We start from the raw sequence: 27390 nt of genomic DNA on the forward strand, positions 1-27390 counted from the left end.
AAAGCACGATGGGGCTGCCAAATTGGGACGTGTAAGTAGGCGTCCTTCAGGTCTAGGGCGCACATCCAGTGTCCCTTGTCCAATGCCTCCGCTATAAAAGCTGGCGTTAACCATCTTGAATTTTTGCAGGGGTAAGGAGAGGTTGAGTGTGGAAAGGTCCAGCACAACACTCAGACCTGCCTGGTTTTTCTTCTGAATGGCAAAAATCCTGGAGTAGAAGCCAAAGCCTCGCTGGGATACTGGAACTTCCTCCACTGCCTGGCTCTCTACGAGCGACTGGATCTCCGCCAAAAGAGTTGCTGTCCCAACCTGTGGGAGTGGAGGGGACGAGGGAGGCGAGGATGGGATGGGTAGGCGGTAACCCGTGGATACTACAGAGAGGATCCAGGGGGCTGTGAAATTCTGGCACCACAAATGTGCGTGGAGAGCAAGCCTGCCCCCCACCGGAGACACGTGGACCTGAAGGGGCCTGTCATGCCTTCTTTCCCTCAGAGGCATGAGGTTGAGGCGGGGGACTGTAAAAACCCATTACCCCCCCCCCTTTTTTTGTTTGCGCTGGGTCTGGGACGGTGAGCGGTCCGGATGCCTGGTTCTGCGTTCCTGGAAGCGGCAGAACCCTCCATATGTACGACCCTTCTGAGTGCTGCTGAGATTAGGTGTAAGATTTGGGCGTGGCCTTTGTAAGAATGGACAAGGACTTTGCCGTTTGTGAGCTGTTCTTCTTATCCAGCTCTTCATCCGTACAGGAGTGGAAGAGCCCCCCCCCCCCGAACAGCAGATCTAGGATGCACTCCTGGACATCTGGGTTGAATTTCATCACCCGCAGGTCCGAGGTATCGATATGCGCTACTGTGGATTCCATGAGGTTGTGCGCCTTGAGCATGGCCTCCGCTAGCCAGCGTTAAAGCGAGATTGGCATTGGGAGGAAGTCTGCAATTTCCCATCATAACCGTTGGTTGGCGGCAGTCAGCATGTCATCTGTGTTGGCCTGACGCAGTTGCAAGGAGGCGGAATAGATCCTCTTGCCGTAAGCCTCCAAGATCATCTCCTCCTTGCCTAGCAGCGCCGCAAAGGAGGAGGCTGAGGAGGAGACTTGGAGTATAGTGATGTTGCAGCGATCACCGAGGAGTGTGGCTGAGGATGCGTCGAGAGCAAGAGTGTATCCCCCTCCATCTGCCTGCACTTGGCGTCCAGGCGTCGGTTGACCGGCTGGACTGAGTGGGGCTTGAGCTAAACCTTCTTGGCCAGGGAGACTACAGCGGTTTGCAGTGGAATCCCCTTGTTGGCAGAGGGGTGTCTTGTGAGGACTTCAGCCAGAACCCCTTCTGCCGGTTGTTAGACCTCGGGCTGAGGGAGGCCCAGGTAATCCGCCAGGCCAGCCAGACGTTCATGGAAGGCCCTAGCTGAGGATGGTGTGTCCGGATCCTCCTCTTCGTTTGTGTCCTGCGGATCCGGAGGATCTTGTGGATGAGGAGGGGTAGATGGAGGAGGCTGGGGTACGAAGACCGCAGCCAGAGGCTGAGAAGGCAGCGGAGGTCGTGCAGTTCGCCTTGGAGCCGGAGGCTGCACCGGTGACCCGATAAAGGCATCTGTGGTGCCTCTAGCATGGTAGGAAGGACTTCCATGACTGCGTCTTTGATGATAGCCCCCATCTGCGGAGACCTCATGAGCCAGAGGAATTTGTCAAAGAGCACCTCTTCAATGGACGAAGAGGTGGTAGGGGGTACCAACGGGGTACCAAGGGACTGCTGGAGCCACTGCGTACCCAGTCCGTATGGACGCATGGGAAAGCTGCCCTGTGCATATGAATGGTAGACTGTAGGCCACATACCTTGTTGCGACCAGTCCCACCTTGTTCTTCACTGAATTAGTGGAATGATGTTAGACGGGTATTCCTGATTGCGCGGCGGCCGTTTTGTTGAGCTGCCTGCGACGTGATGCCCAGCCCACTGGGTCCAGCCTCATGAACGACTCTCGCGTGTGGATCACTGGGCCTACCCTGCTCCTCTGGTCTTGGCCCGGTAGGTGAGACACCCTCGACCCGGTAGAGCTACGTATAGGTGCCCCCTCTGATTTATGGCCGGTATTAGGGCATAGCCCCTCTGACGTATTGCCGGTATTAGGGTGTAGCCCCTCGGCCATCGCGCCAGTAAAAGGGCAGAGCCCCTCGGGTGTAAGCCCGGTACAAGAACCTTCCGGTCCCTCGACACTGCGTCTGGGAGGATTCAAGGACCCCTCGACCCGAGAGCTGGTAGCTGTAGCAGCCTCAGTGAACGTGCTGGTAGAAGGACCTGCCCAGTCCCCCCCCACGCGGGAGAGTCCCTGGGAAGGAGTCTCCCTTGCGGAGTGCACTGGAAAATATTGGCCCTACCTTGGACCTGGGACGATGCTTCACAAAGTTCTTGAGATCCTCTGGAGGAGACTTCTGGAAGAGCTCCCTACACCTGGCTAGAATGTTCTTCAGAGCCTTCGAGGACAGCGAGTCACACGCCGAACACGATTGCCAACCGTGGTCTGGGCCAAGGCAACGTAGGCAGAGGGCGTGGGGGTCTGAAGTTGGGAAAGGCCATATGCGCCACGCCGGAGGAGAGTACCTGCTAGAAAAAGACAAAAAAGACAAAGAAAGAAGTATCCCCGCGTACATGCCGAAGCCAAACCCAGGAGCGCTGGTGAATTCGGCCCATTCCAGTCGACGCGGAAAAGGGCACAGAGGTGTGGCCCCGGAAGGCGGAGTCAGGGCAGCGCATGCTCCCTGCGCCACGCCCCCGCGTGCCTCTAAATTTAAAGGGGAAGAAGGTTTTTTTTCTTGTAACGGTTTAAAAAATGTTTTCTTCTTCACCTCTTCTATTGTGGGCTGTTTATATTATTCCATTGCAAGGACAGAGTGGTGACTAATGAGGGGCTCTGCTGCTTCTAGGATTTGCAGCAGACCTAAAGCTCACACCGCCACCTCTTTTATTCAGAATGAGCTCCATGTAAGGACATGTGGTGCATGTGCCAAAAAGAGTCACAAGATGCAAAACATGGGAATTCTTACTAATTGTAACCAATGCCGATTCCTCTCCAATTAAAATCTGCTCTTTTCAGCTTAGGCCGTTTGAAAAGGAGTTATCTTTTCGCATTTATTCCACAGCTTGCTCCAGTCAATTCCTTTGCATCATCTAGGCTTGACCATTGAAGCCAAGTACATCTTGTACCATCTAATTGTGCAATCTTTCAAGAGAAGCTAGCAAAGAATGCACCAGCTTGGCTACTATTTCGCTTGGGCATGTGGGAACACACCGCTCCCACATCTTTTTAAAGTAGTTCTACCCATCTAAATAAAGCCTGCAGGGCAGTGGTCTTGAAGACTAAGGTATTTTCTCTACGCTGTAGCTTAGGCTGCAGACAATGTATGCCATTCATCTAGTGACAACTAAAAAAAAAAACTAAAAAAAAAAAAAAGATTCACACAGACCAACAAAACCTGGATCTTGAGAATGGCAAGAGGCAGTACAGACTAAAGGTTTGTAAAGCTCTACCGAGAGTACTAATCACAAAACTAAAGTACAAATCTATTGCGAGAAAATGTTTACATTTATTTCGTATTTATTTGAAGAACAGGGATTTCAATTTCAATTTACTTACAATAACACATTTACAGATGGCAGAGGCATTCTCCAGAAGGGTGCCTGGACAATGTCAAAATATATATTCAGTGGGGGAAAAAAAAGTTGTTAAAGCAAAGTAATGGTTGCAGTGCAAAAGCTAAGATGCAAAACAAATTTACCAGTTAGTATAAGCTATGTAACCACAGCACGCACCCCTGCAATGCACGTCACACATGACATCACTAATCTGTAACTATACTGATGGAAAGTCCATACCAAGGGGATGGTTTTTGGTTATTTTGTTAGTGCAAATATCCCCCTTCAGTTAATGAAGGGAATGAAACACCAAGCTTGCTTTTTTTTTTCGCTAAACAAATGCATCTTTGGGTAGCAATACCACAATAAACACATTTTAATGAAGAATTTGCCCCAGAAACTGCATATTTCAATGACTTGAGGACAGTATGGCAACTTTAAAAGCACAGAATGCATAGAATGCATTTTAGAAAATGTTCTAAGGGTACTGAAAGAAGCACACTGCACTGAACGGATACACTCAATGCTCTTACACTACCCTGTTAGGGAGAATTATTTTTGTGCTAATTCCCTTCAACCTTAGAGACCCCAAGCTCTTGCTAGATTTAAGAACATTTTAATTTTAACGCCGGAGGGAGAAGACCTTTTTCTCACTCCATGTGTTTTGACCTGATTTGGATTTTGTGTTTCCACTGTTTTTGGAGTCCGACAAGCTCCATAGGCATCTACATTTTGTATGGTGACAAAGAGCACCTTCAGTGCAGTATCAAAGAAATCCTTTAGATTTCTCTTAAGGTTTAAATAATTTTTCTTGTGTGAACTACTGTTCCCAAGAATAGTAAAGTGAAATTGACTTGACTTATCTTTTCTCTTTGTGGGTCCAGCACACACCATCTTATGTGGGGTGATGGGGGGTTGCCTGGTAGCAGCAGCTCTTTGCCCAGAGGAGCTTCACCCAGAGGAAGGTGTCAGCAGAGCTTTATCAAGAGGGAGGCGGCAAGCACAGGTGGGAGCAGAGAGTTTCACCAGAGGAAGGAGTCAAACAGCAGATGCAAGTAGCGCCTACCCAGAGGAAGGGGCACGCAGCAGGTAAGGAACGCCATCAGCCTGCAGGGAATGGGGCAGAAATGCCCACTCGACCCCTGAAACCTCTGTAACGCGCCATCTCCGCAGCGCATTCCTGCTCCCCTGAACCCTTACTGTAGGGCGCCCAGAGGGCCCGACCCCTCTTCATAGCACACTCCACGTGCACAGCAGCTACCCATACTCTCAAGGCATCCCCACATGCGCAATACCCTCACCAGGACATCCCGTGCTTCTGTGGCAGAGGACCGAATCACTGCTATTTATGCCCCAGAGATTCAGCCCATGGTAACGGGCCACTGCATGTACAGCGGCAGCTTCTCGCCATGTACCTGCCACCTGTTACAGCGCAAGGATTCCGCTGTTCAGCACTTGACTGGTGGAGCAGCAGAAAGCTGCATTATAGCAGTCCTTATTACAGTAAAGTAACAGTGTCAGGGATGAGGCTCCCGGGCCAGCCTTTGCTATCGGATCTTCAATGCGAATAGGCAGTGACCGACCCCATACACACGAGCCAACAACACGACTGACAGCCAGAGGGGGACTATGTGTTCTGATCACATAGCTTTAGGGTTTTTAAATAGCGCCTGCAACAGCACAATGTGCTTTCATAGCGCTGTGCTTAAACAGTGTTGCTATTGCGCATGTTAATGGCACTTGTTTTATCCACACTTGAAGGATGAAAGGCCCAGCGCCCTCTCTGCACACATTCCCTGTGTGCCCAAGATCCCCCCCCCCCCTGTACAGAATCCTTGTGTGCCAGGCAGCACCTTCTCTGCATGCTTTTACCCCCCTATGTGTCCGCCCACCCTCTGTGCCAGGTAGCACCCTTTCTGCAGCATTCCCTGTGAGCCCAGGGCCCTCCCTGTACAGAATCCCTGCATGCCAGGCAGTGCCCTCTCTGCATGCTTTGCCCCATGTGCCCACCCTGCGTGCCAGGCAGTGGCCTTTCTGCACGCATTCCCTGTGTGCCCAGGGCCCTCCCTGTATAGAATCTCAGCATGCCAGGCAGCCCCGTCTCTGCACGCTTTTCCCTATGTGCCCACTTTGCATGCTAGGCAGCGCCCTTTCTGCAGCATTCCCCGTGTGCCCAGGAACCCCTGTATAAAATCCCTGCGTGCCAGGCAGCACCCTTTGTGCACGCATTCCCCCTGTGCCCAGGAGCCCCCCTGCATAGAATAATCGTGCGCCAGGCAGCTCCCTCTCTGCACGCTTCCCTCCCATGTGCCCGCCCTGCGTGCCAGTCAGCGCCCGTTCTGCATGCATTCCCTGTGTGCCCAGGGTCCTCCATGTGTGCCAGACAGGGCCCGTTCTGCTCCCAGCGACCACTCTGGAGACCATCCATCTGCACCAGCCCCCTCTTGCCCCCATGCTCCCTGCCACGCATCCAGACCTCAGCAATATGTTCTCACGGCAAACTTGACTGCCCCACTCTCTCTGCATAGAACCCTCTGTATGTACTCATTGTGCCCTGCACCTGACACCAACTCTGCCAAGCATTCCGTGCATCCAGCACCCTACCAGTATGTGGGCCCAGTCTTCATAGCGTCCTTGGGTTGAGAGTCCTCTCCTCTTTGGGCATAGCAAACCGTGTGCCCAATTCCCTCTCTTCAGAGTAACAAGTGTCGCCAGCGATGAACAAGCAGCAAGTGTGTCCTAGATTTAAGATGACAGGCAATGCATAGTAACATAACATGGCATCACAGAAGGGAGTCAGAATGTCACTGCATACAGAAAGACATCGGGCCCTTCTCACTCCTACCTACTGAGGCATAGACCGGGTACGGCCTGAGCGGGCAAGGCCCACCCAAAATCTTTAAGTGCCCACTTAGCAGTGCTGTGTGGGCATTTACAGAAGTTAATGTCACCGCAGTGGGCCCAACTACATTAGCTTCAGGCCCCACTTTTTACTGGCTACGCCTCTGCCTACCTACCCTGTTTGTTCCACAGCAACCTCCGCCTTTTACACAGTCTAATGAACTCAGCCCTAATACTTAGCCCAGCCTACATTTTCTTCCTATAGACGGCTATGTAGTACTTCTAGTCCTCAAGAGGTTTATGTCCACTTCATTCAACAGGTCAGCACTATATTTGTATCCAAATGAAAGCATTTCTACTTGATTGTCTTAACAGTGCTACACAATATTATATAACACATTTCTACTGCATTGACTCAGTGTTTGAAACAATTGGGCATGCATTGAATGTTTCTTCGAGTTATCTTGACAAATGTGCATGTTTTTTGCATGCAACTGTTGGTTATTCAGTGTGCAAGTGTTCTGCTTGTAAATTATATCAGAGCTCTCAAATGTAGACAGTTGCCCTTGGGGTTGATGAACTACTTTATAGTGGCCCATTTCCCTTTTAGTGATGTGACCCACAGAATATGGCTGGCCCCAAGATAAATTCAGTTCTGCTGTCACATTTGGGGTCATTCCGAGTTTGGAGGTAGCCATGGTGCTATTAGCACCTATTAAGCGACTTCAATTCAGCACTCCAACTGAGTCAATGCCGAGTCTGGGATGCCCAAGGGAAGCCCTTATATATTTTTATGACAAGTTCATAGATCTGGATGATAAACCCTTGTGTAACGCCCCTCTCTTTGAATCCCCCTGACCTTACTATATATATATATTACACTTTTATAATAAATTAATATTTGATCGCACACTTATGAATATGACAGTGATCAACAATGGATAATATTACACTAGTACACTTTTGTAATCACTTAGGAGTTGGTATAGAAAGGATAAGGTAGCTGAGAATGCATTTATGGTTTCAAGGAAAAACAAGGAAGGAAAGAATGCAGCACAGAAATAAACTGATATGGTTTCAACAAGAGAGAATATAATCACTTTCCCCTTGTGGCAATTCACTCCCCCCCTATGCAGTATAAAGAGATGGAAGGAGAGCACACAATTTTCAGGAATACCATCAAATGCAATACCAATTCAGTTCCCCCTAGCAAGCTTAGAGCACAGGGATGATTTTAAAACACAGGCAAAAATACTTTAAATGTGATTTGCAAAGAAGTAAAAATATGCTAAAAATGATTTTAATTCCCTATAGGAGATTCAGGGTAGGTGACAGCTACTTTGAATTAGTTCAGGTCTACACTAGCAATGATTCATGAGGGATTATCAGGTTGAAAACAAATTTCAGCAATGCAAGCAAAAGACAGCTATTTTTGACAGGTGAAGAAGTTTGAGCTAGTTTTCAATTCGCTGCACTTTTTCCGAGTGCATCAAGTGCGATTAAGAAAAAACTATGGAGTAGAAAGTCGTTTTAGGGCTTGTTGGAAAGCTTAGATTCTTAGCTTTAAAATGAAAGTTAAATCTCGTTCCTAGCACGGTTCAAAAGATACGGATGATTTTGTGGAGATAGATTTTCAGAAATGAAATAATGATTCAGAATGGCAAATAACACTTACAGCTTTAAAGTCACAGAATGAACACACGATTTCTAATGCAGTTCTAGGCAGGTTGAATTGGATGGGATAAGCTTATTTTAAACTAATAGATGACTATGCACAGTTCTAGCTGGGTACTCTCACTATAAAATTGAAATAGGCCGTCAAGATCTGGTCAGGTTTAGCTGTAGTTCTCTCTGCTCTGCTGGTCTGGATCTCTGGTTCTGGCAAAAGTTCTGGCACAGCACAGCGGTCTGGTCTGGGTCTGGTCTTCTATTGGCACTGCACGGCGGTCTGGATACAGCTCTGCTTTCTGGGTTCTGGCACAGGGTTCTAGCCAGAATCAAACAGCTCGCCCGGCTGTTGAATAGTTTGGTTGCAAAAGATTGAGGCCTGCTGAAAAGGATTCAGCTTTTGGACTAGGCCTCTCTGCTGCAAAGTTCTGGAATCTGGTTTTCTAAGTTCTGGAGTCTTCTGGATATTGTCTGGTCCGGCAAAATGCTTCGCAAGAAATCGGTTTGAAGTGGAAAGTGAATGTCTCTACCTGGGCCTCAATAACTCCTTTTATGTCTTTTGAAAGTGGGTGGGAAGGCTGACTTTCTATGCCCAACCCTCTGAGGATCCTGATAGGTTAGAGAATCTACCGTCCTCTGATTGAGGAAGCAAATGAAGTGTCATCGTGATGAGGTCTGTTTATGGGTCAGAGGATCCTCCCCTGGTCACTTTGCACACAAATCTATTTTTGATCCAAATGCATATTTATCTACGTACGATTTTTCTAATATTATATGTCCAGTTAACCTATTTTCTGTAGCACCAAATAATCCGATGCCTGTCTTTGTAAGATGTTGTGTCCACGTCTGACAGAATTCTGCCCTTTTCATCCATAACACAACCTCTAAACTTTTCCAGAATTTACACAAACATGCGCAAGGAATATGGGCATCAGATGATAAAGTGTCAGACTTTTAACAGACATTTGGAGTAATACCTTATTTTCCGCTACTAACCCCAGAACATACCACAGAGTCCTAACACCTCTTAAAATGTGCACAGAAAAATCACAAGAATAAATTATATTATATAATTTTGACAATTTCGTACTATGAATTATACATCCTTTTAAAATTTTGCTCTGGCCCAGAGGGGTGTGGTTTCCCAAAGCACATGGTGGAATTTCTGGTTTGTCCACTTCCTCCAAGCTCAGCTTGCTCACAGAGGCACTGCTCCTCCCAGTTTCTTCCAAGAGGAAGCCATTTACGACCCCCCTAATTAGGTACCCCACCCCTAATTCAATCAGAGAGGTGTGATCTCCTTTTGGTGGGGGCAGCAGAATGCAGGCCAGTCCTGGGAATGCAGTTGCTGGGCAAGTTTCAACACCTGTCGGGGGTAGTTGTCAGGCAGAATTCAATCTCTTTAAGCCAGGCTTCAGCTAAATGTCACTTTTGTTCCCAGTTTTTCTTCATTCAAATCAAACTTACAATTTTTACACATGCAGCTAGAACGCTGATTCTAAGTTCAAAACTATGACATTTAAACAGTTGCAAACTATGTAACACTCAACAGTAGGTCACTCATTTATTTTAAACATTTAGATTTTAGTGGCTTTAAGTCCAATTTCACTTAAGCTGCTGACATCCACAGCTCAGCCAGTTTTGTTATGAACATTTTTTTAGGCTCTTCATCTTTCCCGATTTTGTATGCACACAAGACTTCTTTCTGACAGATGTCTGCTGGTGTTCAGTAAGATTTTTTAATATCTTGCGATGTTTGAAATAGGCATTTTGAGCTTGCATTCAGAGAAACAAAGGTGATTTCAAAGCGCTTTTTGAGCTAGCAGGCACTGCTGTTTTTCCTTTGGCACTACGTTTCACTCATGGCGCGTTTGGCCCATCACGCTCGCACTGGTGTGTGGCAGGTCAGGCGACCATTTTGGTGTGCGCAAAACTGCGCGGTTTTCCTGGATTCTGGCACAAATGTGGGCTTTTCGGCCATCTTGGATTTTCTAAGCCCACAGCACCAAATGTTGCAGCATAATAACTTGAATGTGGGTCAAGACACCCGACACCATGGCTGCCTCCAAAATCGGTCCGGGTTCCTTGAATGGGGACTTACCAGGTCATTCCAACCTAGGGGGACCCGGTAAGTCCCCATTCAAAAAAATCAATCCCCATTACCATTTGAGCCACCATAGGGCTCAATGGGAATGGGGAGGGAGCTAATAACGGGCCCGTTATTTGCTCCCTGGTCCCTTAGCGGCTCCCGCTAAGGGACCTCGTAATAGGGCGGTAGGGGGGTTAACGGCACTGGCATCCTTACCGGTGCTGTTAACCCCCTACCGCCAGGGTCGGAATGACCCCCATAGTCATTGACACATCACTCCTTGCTGCACCTGAATGCTTGGCATCGAATTGCTAGCATTTGGTTTTTAAACTAATCCTCTCTTTTACCAAAGGAATGTCACCTACATTTTAAATACTAATTCAGTTGCAATATAATGATTTATTTTTATGTTTGTTTAGACAATGGTCTGTCACAGGACTTCAGCACCCTACATAGCTTCAAGGCCAGCTATCCCCCTTCAATGGCAGGTGCACTGGCCATATAAGTAGGTATGGAGGACAGGTGGGGTTGTGAGGGAGGCTGGTGGAGGTGGAAGCGAGATGTAAAAGGGACCTTGAATGCCAGACGGGCCCAGATCAGGATAGAGGCGCATGGTGCCCCCGTCCCATCTGGAGAGATTACGCTAGCCCAACACGTCAATTCAGCATAGAGATGCCAACTAACCAATTCCACTAATTTCCACCTCTTCATACACCTCTCAAACGCCAAAGCAAACACAACCACAAACCTACAGTACAACAAACAGCACAAACTTCACTACACTGCAACAACAAAACAAAAAACACAGACTAGCACAACAGTACACGACAACTACCGGCCGCAAACACCTCAGGCCTAGCCAACGGACCCACCGGGATGAGGCCGCCAACAGCCAACAGCACATCACTGCTTTGATTGCACTTTTCCAGCTTCCTCCCACTAACTCACCGTCCCTTCCTCTTTCAGAGCCGCCAGAGCGCCAGGTGACCACTCCGGTGGTGATAGTGCGCGGTACAAATATCCTTTAACATTAATATGTTACCCTCACTACAAATGGCTGGTGGCAGTGGTGTATTTTTTCCTACCACTGTTCTTTTTTACCGCAGGCTGAACCCTCAGCGGTTCAAGAAACTCCCCTGTCCTTCGTTTCTAGGAATGCCTGAATGCAACCAGTCCCGATTTAGGACAGCCACCCTGCTGTGTGATTGACAGCCTAGGCTGTGCATGAATGGGAGAAACCTGCTTAAAAGGCAAGGGTTTTGGGTTTAGAGGCAGAGTCGACCACTGGGAGAAAGACCAGATGAAACTGAACAAAGCTTGCTGCATCCTCCTGGACCTTTAAATCACCATGTGAAGCCCTGCTGCTGTGCTGTGCTGAAACTCCTTTTTCAATTCGACAGATGCTCCGGAAGGGACGACTTCTAGCTTTGGGTTAGTGGGACCAACTAACCCCGAGAGGTACTCCACTGGACCATCTTACCCGACTGGCTGTACTACTTCGTTCCTGCAAGAAACGATTGACAGGGGTCGAGTAATCCGTAGTCGAGTGAAACATCTCAAATCCAGCTCGAAGCTCCAGAATTCTCCCAAGGACCATCCACAAGCAGGACGGCCAGAGCTCACCAGAGTGCAGAACCAAAGGAGTGAAGAAAGCCCAACGGTATCTGAGATCTGCGACGGTGCGGTTTGCTAGGCACTAAAACTGTTCTGCTGACCCGAAAAGAGCCTGTAGCTGCAGCAGGAGCCATCCAGATGCCCTCCCTCTTGTCCCCTCGACTGAGGCTCAGGAACATGCGGTCTGCACCGCTGTAGCAAGACAGAATCCAGCTGGATCACTCTTCGTCAAACCAGAGGTACCGTTTAGACTTGGGGTACTTACCACACGTCTTTGAGCTGTGCTTTTCTCAGTTGGAAATTGCAGTGGCTTACCTTTTACAGTTTTTTCCAACTCTCCTTCCACAGGCTTAACAGCTTGTGACCCTACAAGTGATTTTCTACAAACTCTCTAACTTTGTGCAAGACCGTTTCTGATCTAAAAAGTGCCTCAGCTCCATAGACTGTTCCAATTGGCTTAGGCTGTCCTGGCTCCCTGAAGACTTCTAGTCCATTGACTTTGATATTGTTTTTCCCTCATAGGTGATGGCTTGTTGTGAACGGTTACTGCTGGGAATAGCTTGTCTAGCTTTCATTGGAAGATTTAGTTGTCCTCACATTTACTGAGAACCTGTTTAACCTTTTCCTTCCTTGAACATTTCCTTTCTGCAACCTCAGAATTTGCATATAAATGCCATTACTATCCTTTTGATTTAAGTCACTGCAGGGTGTAGGAATTATGCAAGAATCATATCCAAGGATTATCCACCAATTTGTTCCGATTCAGAAAAGTAATTTTAAAGTATATTTACATTATTACATGAATTGCCTTTTTAAAGATCTCTTATAGTTATGTAACACCAATTTTTAACAGAAACCTTGAGTGTTTTACTTGGCTACTTGTATTTTCAGATTTATTTGTACAGCTCTACAGTTCACATTTACCCCTCTTAAGTGTATTTGGAAGGACTGGATGTGTGGGAGGGTCCTGAAACTCCCCTGTCCTATGTCTCTAGGAATGCCTGAATGCAACTAGTCCTGATTGGCTTGCTGGCCCTTCAGGACAGCCACCCTGCTGACAGCCTAGGCTGTGCATAAATGGAAGAAACCCGATTAAAAGGCAAAGGTTTTGGAACTACAGGCAGAGTCGAAGAAACACCAGACGAAGAAAACCATGAACAAAGCTTGCTGTACCCTCCTGGTCCTTTGAATTGCCCAGTGAAGCCCTGCTGCTGTGCTGAACACCCTTTTCAACTCGAGAGAAGCAACAACTTCTCCCCTTGGGTTAGTGGGACCAACTAACCCAGAGGCAAACTCCAATGGACCACCCTCCCGACTTGCTGTGCCTCTCTGTTGCTTCGGAAGCCCAATGCCAGACATCGAGAGTCCATAGTCGAGTGCAACATCTGCCGCAGAACGAATCCAGCTAGAAGCTGCAGGAGACTCCTTAGAACCATCCAGAAGCAGGACCTCCAGATCCAGAGTGCAGGACCGAGGGAGCAAAGAGTCCAACCGATTTACAAGATCCGCAACGGTGCTGTTTACTAAGTGATGAAACCGCAAAGTGCCACTGAACCGAAAAGAGCCTGTAGCTGCCGACGACTTCCCAAGTACCGCTGCAGAAGCCCTCCAGAGGTCCTCCCTCTTGTCCCCATGACTGACGCTCAGGAATAAGGGTTTGCACCGCTGTAGCAAGACAGAATCCAGCTGGACCACTCTTCTTCAAACCAGGAGGTACTGCTGGCTTGGGGTAGTTAACTTATTGCCTTGAAGCCGTGCTCTTCTCATTTGGGAATTGCATTGGCTTACCTTTTAGAGTTGATTCCAACTCTCCTTCCACATCCTTAACAGCTTGTGACCCTACAAGTGATTTTCTACAAACTCTCTAACTTTGCGCAAAACTGTTTCTGATCTAAAAAGTACCTCAGCTCAATAGACTGTTCCAATTGGCTTCGGCTGTCCTGGCTCCTTGAAGACTCTTCTAGTCCATTTACTTTGATATTGTGTGCCCCTCAGGTGGGAGCTTGTTGTGAACTGTTAATGCTGGGAAAGGCTTGTCTAGATTTCACTGGAAGATTTAGTTGTCCTCACAATTACTGAGAACCATTTCCTTCCTTAAACCTTTCCTCTCTGCAACCTCAGAATCTGCAAAGTATAACTATGAATGGAATCACTGTGCTTGTGATTGAAGTCCACCCAGGGTGTAGGAAGTGTGTAAGAAGCATATCCAAAGATTATCCACTAACTCGTTTTGTTCTTAAAAAAGTAATTTTAAAGTATATTTACATTGTTACAACAAATTGCCTTTTTAAAGAATGCTTATTTAAAAAGTGATGTTAATTAAATAAATAACTATGTATAACAGAAACCACGAGTATTAGTGTTACTTGGCTACTTGTATTTACAGATTTCAGTTGTACAGCTCTACAGCTCACTTTTACCCCTCTTGAGATAGGCCTTGCTGCTCAGTCACTACCAACTTGTGTAGAACAGACTTATACCAAAAGGTGGGTTACCTAATCCCAAGAAGGTAAGTATTGTGTAGTCTCACACAGTGGGACTACACCAATTCTTCCCTAACACACCCCTTTTGAAAAACTAGGCTAGTGTGCGAGAAGACAAAATTACACAAACCTTTGTCAACGGAAAAGCAGTAACTGAGGCAAGGCACAATGAATGTAGGTGGGGAGGCAAGGCATGAAGGTAGGATGGGAAAGCAATGTGTAGTACAGCACTAGGGTTGCAAGGACCTCCCACCATAAACACTTATGATGGTTTGTGGATCCCTAAAGCACATTCAATGTTCAATATAATTAAGCATTTTAACTGGCCTGCAAGGCATAATCTCACATCTCCTTCATATGTTTCATTTAATAATTAAAATAATATTTGTTTTGATACCTTCTCATTAGCTGCCAAACCAGTGCCAGAGTCAAAGTGGAGTTTCCATCATTTAAGTCCTGTCCGCCAATGCCTACCAACGAGAACTTAGCAGGTTTTCCCAGTTCCACAGCGTAGTTGCAATTTTCAAGCTATAAAACAATGTTAGTGTGTTTATAGAGCTATACATTAAAGATAAAGTCATAACAGTTTATATTTATAAGCCCTGTGCTCAATTAATAACTCAATTAATACATATTCCGTACAATAGGAAATGTAAGTATTTGCAACATGGAGCATGCAGAGTTATGTGCCTTCAACAAAAGTTCTCCCGATTAGAGGTCATGAACAGATTCACATGAAAAGCACTCTCGGTTGGTAGGCGAAGAATCATGTAACACTTTGAAGTAAAAAGGATACTTTACATCCATAACTACATTAAGAGTGAAATCCAAAATACACAAGGAAGCCGATAATTGGCACTAACTTTTGTTAAAATATGATTTTTGGAATTGGCATCTGGCAGGTATGCCTGCTGAAAAGGGGGCATGTGATGTGGACAAATGGGGATTAATATTCTTAAATATTCATTCATGTGTGATCAATGGATGAACCCCATTTTTCGTTTTTGTCTAAGAAAAATAAGCATGCTTAGAAAACATCAAACCAAGTATCTAAAATTATCAAATTCTGAAATAAATTGTGTGGATCTGCTAGCAGGGAAGCACTTTGGAAAGACTTTTTTCAATGTGGCTGGAGGGGGCAGGCCCATCAACAACTGCCTGCGTCGCAGTCATGCGTACAGTAGTTCTGCAGGTCAGCGGAGCAGTAGAGAAGGAGCCAAAGGCACGTGAACAGCACATGAAGAACGGCACACTTTCGTTTGAATCCCGCTGGTGACATATTTTCCAATTAGGGATTTCAAACAGGGTGAGTAAGCTACATTCTTACCATAACTGACATTAATAAATTAATCAAGTTGAACTATGCGACCCCCTGCATTAGTGGCTTGAGGTATGTGGCATATGTAGAAGTATATTTTGCAAAGCACCACTAAAATGCCTGGGGCATTAAATCAAGATTTGATCTGAGATCAGGATCTTCGAGCTGCAGCTAATCTCCCACTACCGCTCACACAAGGGGAAGGCACCTGTGGGTGGATAGAGAGACTTTGCAATCCCAAACCAAACAATCGGTTGCGCACAGTTAACAAGATCGGAACTTGGCTCTGAGATCTGCAATCACAGTGCATTCCTAAAGAATTAGTCTTCTGGATAACCCGCTGGACATGGGCTCAAGGGTAAAGTTGGACTCTGGATCCTCCATATCATACGCCTCTACACCTATAGTAGCCCCCTCGCCACTCCCGAGGAGACTCTGTGGCATTAAGGTGCCTTGATTACATACGAGGGGGGCAGCAGGAAGACCGCATGACAGAAATCAATCAAGTGCAGTGCGTCTTAGTTTACTTATATGAAGGAAATAAGGTGTTACTCACCAGAGTGACTAACATGCTCTTAGTCCCCTTTCCTCCATCCTTTATGGGACGTCCCTTTCGATGGACAGGAATGGAACCTCTTTTCGACCAGAAAAAGACATTTCCCCTTTAAATTACTGGCGCTTAACCCCGCCACCGGCGCCACACCTCAGTCCCCTTTTGACACGTCGGCTGCATTAAGTCGAACAACCTCACTGGTCTCATTATAGGGGGGGATGGATGGTGAGACATATGGAGGAAAGGGGACTATGGACTAGTAGTACATTAGTCACCCCGGGGAGTAACACTCAATTACTCCTACATCCTGTCCCCTTTCCTTCATTCTGTATGAGCGATTACAACTGATAATGCCCTGGGGAGGAGAGCCTGACCTCTTACGCAAACAGATTGCGCAACACTGCTGGGCCAAATGCAGCATCAGCCTTGGCACTGGTATCCAAGCAGTAGTGCTTTGAAAAAAGCTGAACGTGTGGCCCATGTTGGCGTCCTGCTGATCACCGGCCAGGTAACCTGGCGCTGGAACGCAATAGCTGTCGCTCTAGCTCTTACCGCTTGGCAGGCATGGTCTGCGCCAGATCCTTATGTTGCACCTTGTATGCCTCCTGGAATGCCACTTTCATCCATCGAGCTATGGATGACTTGGAGGCCTGCTGCCCAGGCCTAGAGCCTCTGAATGTTATACAGTGTGTCCATTTTATGGATGCCCTCAGTTCTGTCTAGATAGAATTGCAACGCTCTCCTGACATCTAGGGAGTGGAGCGTTCTCTCTGCATCTTCCTTGGGGTCCAAGAAGAATGTGGGAAGCCCAATCTCTTCATTAATGTGGAAGGATGAAACCACCTTCGGAAGGAATTTGGGGTGTGTGCGGAGCACGACCTTGTCCTTGTGAAATCTAGTGCGTGGCGCTGAGGAGACTAACGCCTGGATCTCACTTACTCTGCGAGCCGAAGTAAGCCGACCAGAAGGGCTGTCTTTAATGTGACCAACCCAATGTCTGCTATGGCCATGGGCTCAAATGGTTTATGTGATATAGTGCTTAGGACTACATTCAGGTCCCGGACGGGATAACAACGTTTGACCGGAGGGCATAGCCTGGTCATCCCTGTGAGGTGCTTTTTTAACACCGGATTGGCTGAAGAGAGGTCGAGAGAGTCAGAGTTCCTATACGCACTGATAGTGGCCAGGTAAATTCTACAGTTATCAACCTGGACGCCAGACCTGACGAGAAAGGCTGGAAATGACGAAACTTGGTCGAGGGTGCATGTCAGTAGGTTCACACCGTGTTCCTTAGCCCAAACACAGAATATTGTCCATTTGCTTTCGTACTGCTTGTGAGTAGCTTGGCTCATGGCATTTTGTATGATTTCCAGACTGTCGGAAGACAGCTGAAGGTGCTGGAGCGTCAGCTGCTCAGGAACCAGGCCGTTAGGGCTAGTCTCTGGAGAGGGGTGTGGAACTGCACCTCCCTGCTGTGCTAGTAGAGGGCCCTTCTCGAGGGGGGAGTAGAATCTAACGCTGAAGTGACATCTGCCGTAGGTCCGAGAACCAGGGCCGCGCCGGCCAGCTAGGCGACACCAAGATGATGCTGAGGTTCTTGGAACTCGTGATCTTGCTCACTAACTTGTGCACGAGCGGGGCGGGTGGAAATGCATATGGCCACATCCCTTCCCCGGCTATCTGGAGTGCATCTCCTAGAGAGTTGCGTCCCCTTCCTCCACAGGACGCGAACTGCTGGCACGTCCGATTGTGAACTGTCGCAAGGAGGTCACCATGTGCTGAACACTTCCTGTAGAATTCTCCCGTTCAGCTGCCATTAGTAATTGTCAGCGGCCAGGTGGCTGAGCCCATCTGTGTCCAGATTGGACTTCCCCCTGAAGGTGGACCGCTGAGATCCACACTCCTCCCTGGCTGATTCCCCATTACCAGATGGCCAGGGGTCAACGCGCACAGTTGCGGGGATCTGGTGCCCTCCCCACTCCCGTTTTTTGATATAAAACATGCAGATACGACTGTCTGTCTGGATGCACATTGACCCGCCCTTAATGGTCAATTGAAAAGACATGAGTGCCAACTGTATAGCCATGAGCTCCAGCCAGTTGATGTGATTCTGCTGGTCAGTCGAGGTCCAAAGACTGTGCATCGACTGTGTGGCTCCCCAGCCACGGGGAGAGGAATCTGTGTTAATGGTGTACCCTGTCGGGGGTGGACAGAAGAGTCTGCCCACCAGAATATTCTCCTCCTGTTGCCACCATTCTGAGGTTGCGGTCCAGGTGTTGTGAAATGGAGAAAGAGGTGCCCCGGTGGCCAGATTCCTATGCCCAAAAATCTGAAATGCAGCTGGAGCCTCCTCATGCAGAGCCTGGTGTAAGAGATTGCCAGGAGACATGCTGCCAACACTCCCACAAGGGGTTGATACCACCAGGCTGTGGTGATTGATCTGCTGCGGAAATGGGATACTGCCGATCGGATCGCTGTCACTTTGATCCCATGGGGAACACCCTTTGCTGCTGTGTGTCCCACAACAGGCCCAGAAACACCAGTGTCTGAGTAGGGGTGAGCTGAGATTTCTCATAGTTCATCGAAAACTCCCAAGTCGAATAGCATAGAGAAGAGTCTGTCCGCTGAGTAGCAGACCTGTTCCGGAGAGGAACCCCAGACTAGCCAGTCATCGAGGTATCGGTAGACATGCAACCCCTTCCATCTGAGGTGAGCCGACACCACATTCATGGGCCTCGTGAAGACTCTCAGAGCAGAATTTTGCCCAATGGGCAGAACTCTGTACTGGAAGTGCAGAACCATGATCCGGAACCCGAGGAAGGCCTGGTGAGGATGCACAATGGGAACGTGGAGATATGAGTCCTGCAGGTCCAGGAACATGTCCAGTCTCCCCCACAAAGTGTCTCGGAAATGAGCATTGGCATCACCATCTTGAATTTCTGCAAGGGTAGGTAAAGATTCAGGGCAGATGGATCCAACACCATTTGCAGGCCAGTCTGGTTTTTCTTCTGGATAGCGAAGATGCAGGAGTAAAAGCCCTGCCCCTGCTGGGAAGGGGTGGACCTGCTCTACTGCTTCACTCTCGACAAGGGAGGGAATCTCTGCTAAGAGTGATGATGTGCCAATGTGTGGCAGTGGAAGGGAACTGGGAGGGGTGGGAGGGAAGGAGGTAGCCGGAAGCCCCAGGACACTACTCCGAGGACCCAGGCGTCCGGGAACTTTGCCTGCCAAACCCGATTGTGCAGGGCCATCCTGCCCCTGACTGAGGTGCTGTGGACTTGAGGCGGAACGTCATTGCTTCTTCTGGTCAGAGGCTGCTGCCGAGGAGGGGGACTGGAAGAAACCCTCATGAGCTGTTTTGTGCCTCCGGTGTGGACTGGGGGATCTATCCAGCTGCCTGGCTTTGCAGTCCTGGATCCCCCCGGAAGCCGCCAAAGGAGCACCTCTTGTCTGAGCAAGATTGGGACTGAGCAAATGGTTTAGTGGACGATTTTCTAAGTATGGCCAGAGACTTTGCTGTTTGGGAACTAGTCTTTTTGTCAAGCTCCTCATCAGTTGAGGCATGGCAGAGATTCCCCCCGCCCTCAAATCAAGGATTCTGTCCTGGACATCTTGGTTGAACCCAGTGGCCTTCAGGCAGTGCGCCTCATGTCTGTTGCCAGACAGATCACTCTATTCGCTGCGTCGATGTGGCCCACCAATGCCTCAATCATATCTTGGGCTACGATTTCCAGCCTCTGCCAGACCTGCCTTAAATGAGGCTAGCTTGTCCTTCGGGATATCGGGCAGGAAGTCTGAACTCCCCCCACAGGCGTTGGTAAGCTGCACTAAGGATGGCGTTGGCCTGAGATGTAGGCGTGCATTCGAATAGACCTTCTTGTTAGAAGAATCAAGGGTCTTTCCTTCCTTACTGAGTAGGGCTGTAATGGCGGTTCTGGACGAGGGAAGCCTGGGTTTGGCAAATATAGACGCTGCAGCAATTACTGACGACAGGAGCTGCGAGTGTGTAGAGAGTAGCATGCTGTCCCCCTCAGTTTGCCTGACCATAGCGTCAAGCTTCTTGATGGCAGGATGTGTTCAGCCAGCCCTTTCTGCCCAATGCTTCCACATCTTTTTGTAGGTGGATGCCCGACCGAGCTTCGGCCTGGATGTTCAGAACCTCTGGCAGAACTCCAACTTCAGGGAGCTCCTGTTGTGGCTGGGGGATACCCAGGTATTCTGACAGGCCGGCAATTCGGTCATCAAAGGCTTTCACTGACGAGGGCTGTTAGGTAAAGATTTGGGGTAGTACCCTTAGGGTGAACTACAATAACCTTAACCTCCTGGCAATAGGGACCCAACATTTGCTGTAAGTCTGAACTACACAGGTTGGTAGTGTGGCCTAGCAGCTAGGCTTATCTCAAGAGGGGTCAATGTGAGCAGTAGTGCCGTTACAGAGAGATCACAGTGACAAGTATTCAAATAAACACTGATACTCAAGATTTCTTGATAAAACAATTATTAATTTACCAGTCATTTAAACAAGCCTTCTTCAGAATCAACCATATAAAAGCAACACTCAAATACACTTCACAAATCCACACTCTTAGGTTTCTTAGATTCAGTAACTTCCCATTGGGGATGATTCACAGACAATTCCTACAACCTCAGGTGACATAAATAACCAGGATACTTGTGGTCATTAATATAGAACTGTCACATCTAGAGTAGGCAGAGAGTGTGTAAAAAGAAAGTTAAACAGAATAAGCAAGAGATCTCAAATATGTCTTTATGCAGGCAAATACATTTGAACCGACCAATGCAGAGTAAGTTAAACGCAAAACGGAGGAGAGGAGAGTCATTCAGAGAACAAGTCTAAGCCAGTGTCAATGGGTAAAAGTCAGTGTAACTGAAGCACTTCTTGAAGGTGAGTAACAGTCTTTGCACAGTGTTTTTAGAAGTCTTTGATGAAGAAAGAAGAATCAAATGTAGGGCCACAAGCCGGGAGACTTGTGAAGTAGAAGAGCAAGCAAATCTACAGTGAGAGGTACGTTTTCTCAGACTTTTACAGTACCTTTGGTTTCAAGAAAAAGATGCAGCTGATGGCCTCTGTTCCTGTGCAGCTCTGAAGATCCGGTTGTTCCTGGGCCTCAGTCGTGGTGACAAAAGGGAGGACATCTGGGCACCCCTGCACCACAACGGGACGGTCACCAACCGCAACCGGCAAACTTTCAAATCAGTGGCACTTTGGTGTCAGCTTCTCGCTACTATTGCAAATAGCAACACCACGGTTCCTGGCTGTCAAGATGGGCCTTCCTTGCTTCTGGTGTCCCGCACTCTGTTGAGGGGGCTCAGGCTCGGTCAGTCCTGCTTCCTGGGAGTACACTGTGGTTCCAAATGTAAGATTCTAGGAGGGGAAAATTCTACCAAAAATCCAATATGTAATCCAGACTCACACCATGTCCATTCTTGAATATTTGCCCTACCTAGAGACTTTAATCTGGAAGAGAGCCTTACGCATTGCAAACTCAGTGCCCTTAGTAGCCATTTGATATGAGCTAGGTATTAATGCTTATTAGAGAACATTGGAAACGGCTTTCATTATACATTAAAATCTTGTGTCCATTTGAAAATTCTCTATTTGACGATGTGAAGAATATATTAATGGTTAAAGGTAGAGGTTTCTTAACTGGAGGTCTCAGAGTTCTGCCTTAATCTTCTTAGTAAAATCAGTTCCTCAACATTGGAGTTTATGGAGAATTCTGGTAGATTGAAATGATTGCTATACAAATCAGTTTGGATAGCCACCACAGAAAGCTTGCATAACTATGAGTCTTTGAATCACCTTTGTCTGGAACTAACAGCTGGGAGTATCTGACCCTTATCTTTCGATATAGCCTGATAGGAAGACCAGACAGCTCTTCCTAATGTTCCGATGGAACCTAAACATTAAGTTACTTACCAGTAACTCTTGTTCTCCAGCAAGGGTCCGGCATGGATTCACATGCTCACGAATATTGCCCATAATCAGGCTGGAAATCCTCAGAAAAAGACAAAACAGTTGCACTTTAGCTTTAAAACTGTATTTCTCCTCTAAACCAATCACTGTCTTCTGTGTTATACTGAACCCACCCAAAGACAATCCTCTCCCTAAGCTCCACCCCTGATGGCCATCTTCAGATTAGGTAAGCAAATAAAGTGGCAGCATGAACCAAGAGCCACAGAGGGATGGTTTGCATGTGAATCCATGCCAGACCCATGCTGGAGAACAAAAGCTACAGGTAAGTAACTTAAACCTTCTCCAGCTTGGGTCTGGCATGGATTCAAATGCTCATGAACAACAATTACATAGAAGTACATATACACAACCACGGGAGGTAGAAAGGCTCATAGCAGCAATAAAACACCGACCCCTGGAACAGACTGCGAGCACCGCTTGGAATCCCCGTTGACGCAGTAGAACCTTGTGAAGGTGTGCGTGGACCTCCAAGTAGCAGCCCGGCAGATGTTGAGCAGGGACACACCAGAGAGAACAACAAGTTACTTCTTACCTGGTAACGTTCTTTCGATGGGATGTTCCTCCGACGTATTCCTTATCTATGATATTTGTATCTCCAGCTTGCTGGCCTCGGAAACATTTTTCCCAGTAGAGGGCGCTGCGCGTCGACGTCCGTCGAGTAGGTGTTCCTCGACAGCCACCGTATCGACGCCATGCCTATAAATGGCCACGCGCAGCGTCCGTTGCTCAGTTCCGTTTTGTAGAGTAAGGTAGTTATTGCATGAATGGTTACTACCCTTGAAGGAGCGTAAGCTGCAACCACAAGGGAAATGTTACTGCGGGGATGGATGGGAGGGGCGATAAGGAATACGTCGGAGAAACATCCCATCGAAAGAAGTAACCAGGTAAGAAGTAACTTGTTCTTCGAAGGGATTGTGTCCTCCGACGTATTCCTTATCTATGATAGACTCCCATAGCAGTGGTATGTGATTGGAGGCGGGAGTAAGAGATGCCATATTACTCTTTAAGAATGAACAGAGTGTAACACAGCTTTGCCAAATCTAGTCTCTTGACTAGAGGAGGAATCCAGGCTATAAAATTTGGTAAAGGTATGTGCGGACGACCATGTGGCAGCCACACATATGTCTCTAATTGGTATCCCTCTTTGAAGAGCTGAGGAGGCTGCGATACCCCTGGTCGAATGAGCCCTTAGATTTTGAGGGGGCTCTTTCCCTGCCAGTTTGTAGCATTCCAGAATGGCTTAAATAATCCATCTGGAGATGATTTGTTTGGTTATTGGTAAGCCCAACTTATGTCCTGCGTAACCTACAAAGAGTTGGTCTGCTAGTCTAATTTTAGCAAGTCTACTGATATAAAAACTCAAGGCTCGCTTAGGGTCCAGCCTGTGTAGTCTCTCTTCCTCTTTCCCCGGATGTGGGCGGGGGGTTTGAGGATAGAATGAAGGTAAAGTAATCTTCTGAGTAATGTGAAATTCAGAAACTACCTTTGGGAGGAAGTTAGGCTTCACCTGTAGAACGACTTTGTCCTTGTGAAAAATTGTATCAGGAGGTTTAGAAGATAGGGCTTGTATCTCGCTAACCCTTCTAGCAGATGTTAATGCTACCAATAAAACAGTTTTGAGGATGAGAAACTTCAATGAACAAGAGTGGAGTGGTTCAAAAGGAGCACCCTTTAGGAAGTTTACAACTAGATTTAAGTCCCATAAGGGAACTTGGAATGATCTTGGAGGGTAAACATTAGTTAGACCTTTCAGGTATTGTATTACCAATGGAATTTTGAAATACGATGGCTCCTCTGCAGTGCGCTTAAAGATCGATAGCGCTGCGAGATAGCCCTTAATAGTGCCAACTTGAAGGCCTGAATTTGCCAAATAAAGTAAGAAGGATAACACCGCAGGTGTACCACATGAAAAGGGTTCGATATTCTTTTCTCTGCACCAGCTGCAAAATGTATCCCAACGGCAGCGGTATAGAGTTTTAGTTGCTGGCCTTCTGGCCGAAAGCAACACCTCCATGACGTCATCTGGAAGGTCCCAATCCTTGTACCTCAACCTTTCAGATACCAAGCGTGAAGGTTGAGGGTCTTGATGGCTGGATGGAGAACCTGACCTCCCTTCTGCGAGAGTAGATCCTCTCTGTACGGTTGACGAATTGGAGGATGGATGGAGATGTCCAGAAGGTCCGGGTACCACGTTCTCCTGGCTCAATCCGGGGCAATTAGGATCATGGTCTTCCGAAACCTTCTCAACCTCCTGATCATTTGAGGAATGACAGGGACCGGAGGAAACGCGTACAGAAGTGGGAACTCCCAGTCCACTACGAACGCGTCTCCTAGAGCTCCTCTCAGGGGAAATTCCCTTGATCAAAATCTGTCGCACTTCCTGTTGATACTGGTGGCGAACAGATCGCCCTTTGGGGAACCCCTCAAGTGGAAGATCTCTTGAAGGACTTCCTGTGCTATCTCCCACTCGTGGGAGACTGTGTTCTGCCTGCTCAGAGCGTCCGCTGTCAAGTTCTTCTCTCCGGCTAGGTGAATTGCCGATAGAGAGATTCCTTCCTGAATTGCCCAAAACCAGAGCTGCATCGCCTCTCTGCACAGTGGCAGTGACCCTACGCCTCCTCTTTTGTTGAGGTAGTGCATGGCCACTGTATTGTCCGTCATTATCAGGACGTTTCTCCCCCGTACAGACGGCAGAAAAGCCTTCAGTGCCAGTCTGATGGCTCTCAGCTCCAACAGGTTGATGTGTAGTCTGGACGTCGATGGAGACCAACGATCGCTGATGGTCAAGTCGTTGGCATGGGCTCCCCACCCCGTGAGTGAGGCGTCTGTGACTACTGTTATCTCCGGCCATGGTTGCCAAAACAGTTCTCCTTTCAAGATGTTCTCTGGAGAGGCCCACCATTGAAGGTCGTGGGCTACCTTGTCCGGAATCCGGAGGAGATCTGTCATCCTCCCTGAGAATTGTGACCACTGAGTCCTCAGTGCCCACTGAAGGGATCTCATTCTCAGGCGAGCCTCTGGCACAAGGGATATGCAGGATGCCATGAGGCCTAGCAACCTCAAAAAGTCGTAGGCTGGGAGACGTTGGGCATTTTGAAACCTGGTGACCATCTGCAGAATATCTTAAGCCCTCACCTCTGGTGGCGAGGCTTTTCCCAGGGACGTGTCCAGGACTGCTCCAATGAACTGGAGTCTCTGTGATGGTATCATCTGTGACTTCTTTAAATTGAGGGAGAAGCCCAGCTTGTGAAGGAAGTGGCAGACATAATCTAGTTGGATCCGAGCTTGTTCCGAAGAAACTGCTCTGATCAACCAATCGTCCAGGTATGGGTAGACGTGAATCCCTTCCCTCCTTAGACTTGCAGCCACAACTGACATTAGCTTGGTGAAGACCCTCGGGGCGGAGGTCAGCCCAAATGGCAGAACTCGAAATTGATAATGAGAGTTGCCAATTGCGAACCTCAGGTACTTCCTGTGCGTGGGATGGATTGGCACATGGAAATAAGCATCCTGAAGGTCCAGAGATACCAACCAGTCCTAAAGCTGGAGGGCCTGAAGGATCTGAGAGAGAGTTACCATCTTGAACTTGTCCTTCCTGAGGAACGTGTTCAATTCTCGTAAGTCCAGGATGGGTCTCAGTCCTCCGTCTTTCTTTGGTATGAGAAAATAGGGGGAGTACCAGCCCTTGTTCCTGTCCGCTACAGGTACTGGTTCTATGGCACCTTTCTCTAGAAGGTCTACAATTTACTGCAAGAGGAGCGGATCCGGCACTTTCAGAGAGCTGTTCCCCGGTGGATGGCTCTGAGGGATGCGTAGAAAAGGCAGGCAGTAACCTTGGGCAACTGTCTCCAATGCCCAAGCATCTGACGTAATAGCCTGCCATTCCGTCAGATGGTGAGTTAACCTGCCCCCTACAGGTGTCTTGTGATGGGAGACCTCAGAGTGGTTTGGGAGCGGCTGATGCAGTTGCCGAAGGTAAAGCGGCTCCTGCTCCTGCTGATGCTGCTTTCTTTCCTTTACCCAGTCCACCACGGGTAAATTTTCCTTGGCCTCTTTGAGCCGGCCGTCCTCTGCCTCTTCCATATGAGGAATAATAGCAAAAGGACCTTCCTCTCCAAGAGGATCCTGAGGGACGAAAATTAGTTTGGCGGATTGCAGCTCCTAGTGACTTGGCTGCTGCTTTAGATGTTTGCAGTTTTTCCAAACTGTCATCCGCCTTTTTACCAAACAGGGAAGAGCCGTCAAAGGGCATATTTAAGTCTGGCCTGTACGTCAGAAGCAAAGCCAGACTTTCTCAACCACGCATGCCTGCGGATTGTGGTACTTGCCGCCATGGCCCTGCTGATACTGACAGCAGAATCAATGCCTTGAGGAGTTTCAACTTCAGGAGTTTTCCAGTTAGTTAAAATCTTTCTTTGTAAAGCAGAATGAAAGGGAACCACAGGATCCTCCTGTGGACCTTTATCCAGAATATCTGTGAGGTCATCCTGTTGAAAAACAGGTGAAGGCGCAGACCAACCCATGAACTCCATAATTCTTGACATTAGGTTTCTATAAGGGGTTTCAGCATGTTCCCCTGGGTCTGGTTTGACAAATTCCACTTCTGGGGAAGTGTCTAGGCCACTTGCTTCCTGTAATGCATCCTGAAGGTCTTTCAACCTTCTTTCCTTAGAGGCAAAAGTCTCTGGTTCAGGTGATGTGGTCCTCTGCAGCCCAAAAGGCCTTTCTTGATCAGAATCTTCCCTTTCTTCATAAATTGAAGTTAAGGGGGGATGCTCTGGCCTGTGAAATGGTATAAAACCCATCTCTAAAGCAGAGGGAGCCATCATCAGTGGCCTTGAAAAGGTCGATGTCGTCGACGCCGATGTAAAAATCCTCGAAGGCGCCGACAAAGGCGTCGAGAAAACTGGAAGAGGCCTCGAAGAACTCGAGAGGATCGAAATCCTGCTCGAGGATGACGACGTTCGACGTTGTGTCGGAGGCTCTCGGTGTAACTGTTGGCTGTGGAGTAGCCGTGGGTTTTTCTTTTATCAGTGTTGATGTCGGCGTCGACTCGATCGACGGATGCGTCGAAGAACCCTTCGATAACGGCGTCCCTGGCGCCGATCTATGCTTCGAAGGGGCTTTTGATGATGGCGTCGAAGATGCTTTACTTCCCTATGGCTCATGGCGCTTTCGGGTCGACTCTTTCGCCGGGTGC

The 27390-nt window shown here is 48.0% G+C and overlaps 1 protein-coding gene across 6 annotated transcripts in view; it reads right to left on the bottom strand.

Moving 5' to 3' along the window:
* The window catches only part of PLS3 (plastin 3), a 612346-nt gene that overhangs the window by 86205 nt on the left and 498751 nt on the right, over window positions 1-27390 (bottom strand). For all 6 annotated transcript variants that reach the window (XM_069612872.1, XM_069612869.1, XM_069612870.1 and 3 more), the window contains one exon: window positions 14719-14849. In XM_069612872.1, coding sequence (XP_069468973.1) covers window positions 14719-14849 — 131 coding nt within the window. The remainder of the gene's footprint in view (window positions 1-14718; window positions 14850-27390) is intronic.

Source organism: Ambystoma mexicanum, chromosome 5p (genome assembly GCF_040938575.1).
Source record: "Ambystoma mexicanum isolate Mex_15411 chromosome 5p, UKY_AmexF1_1, whole genome shotgun sequence".
Classification (NCBI taxonomy): Eukaryota; Metazoa; Chordata; class Amphibia; order Caudata; family Ambystomatidae; genus Ambystoma; species Ambystoma mexicanum.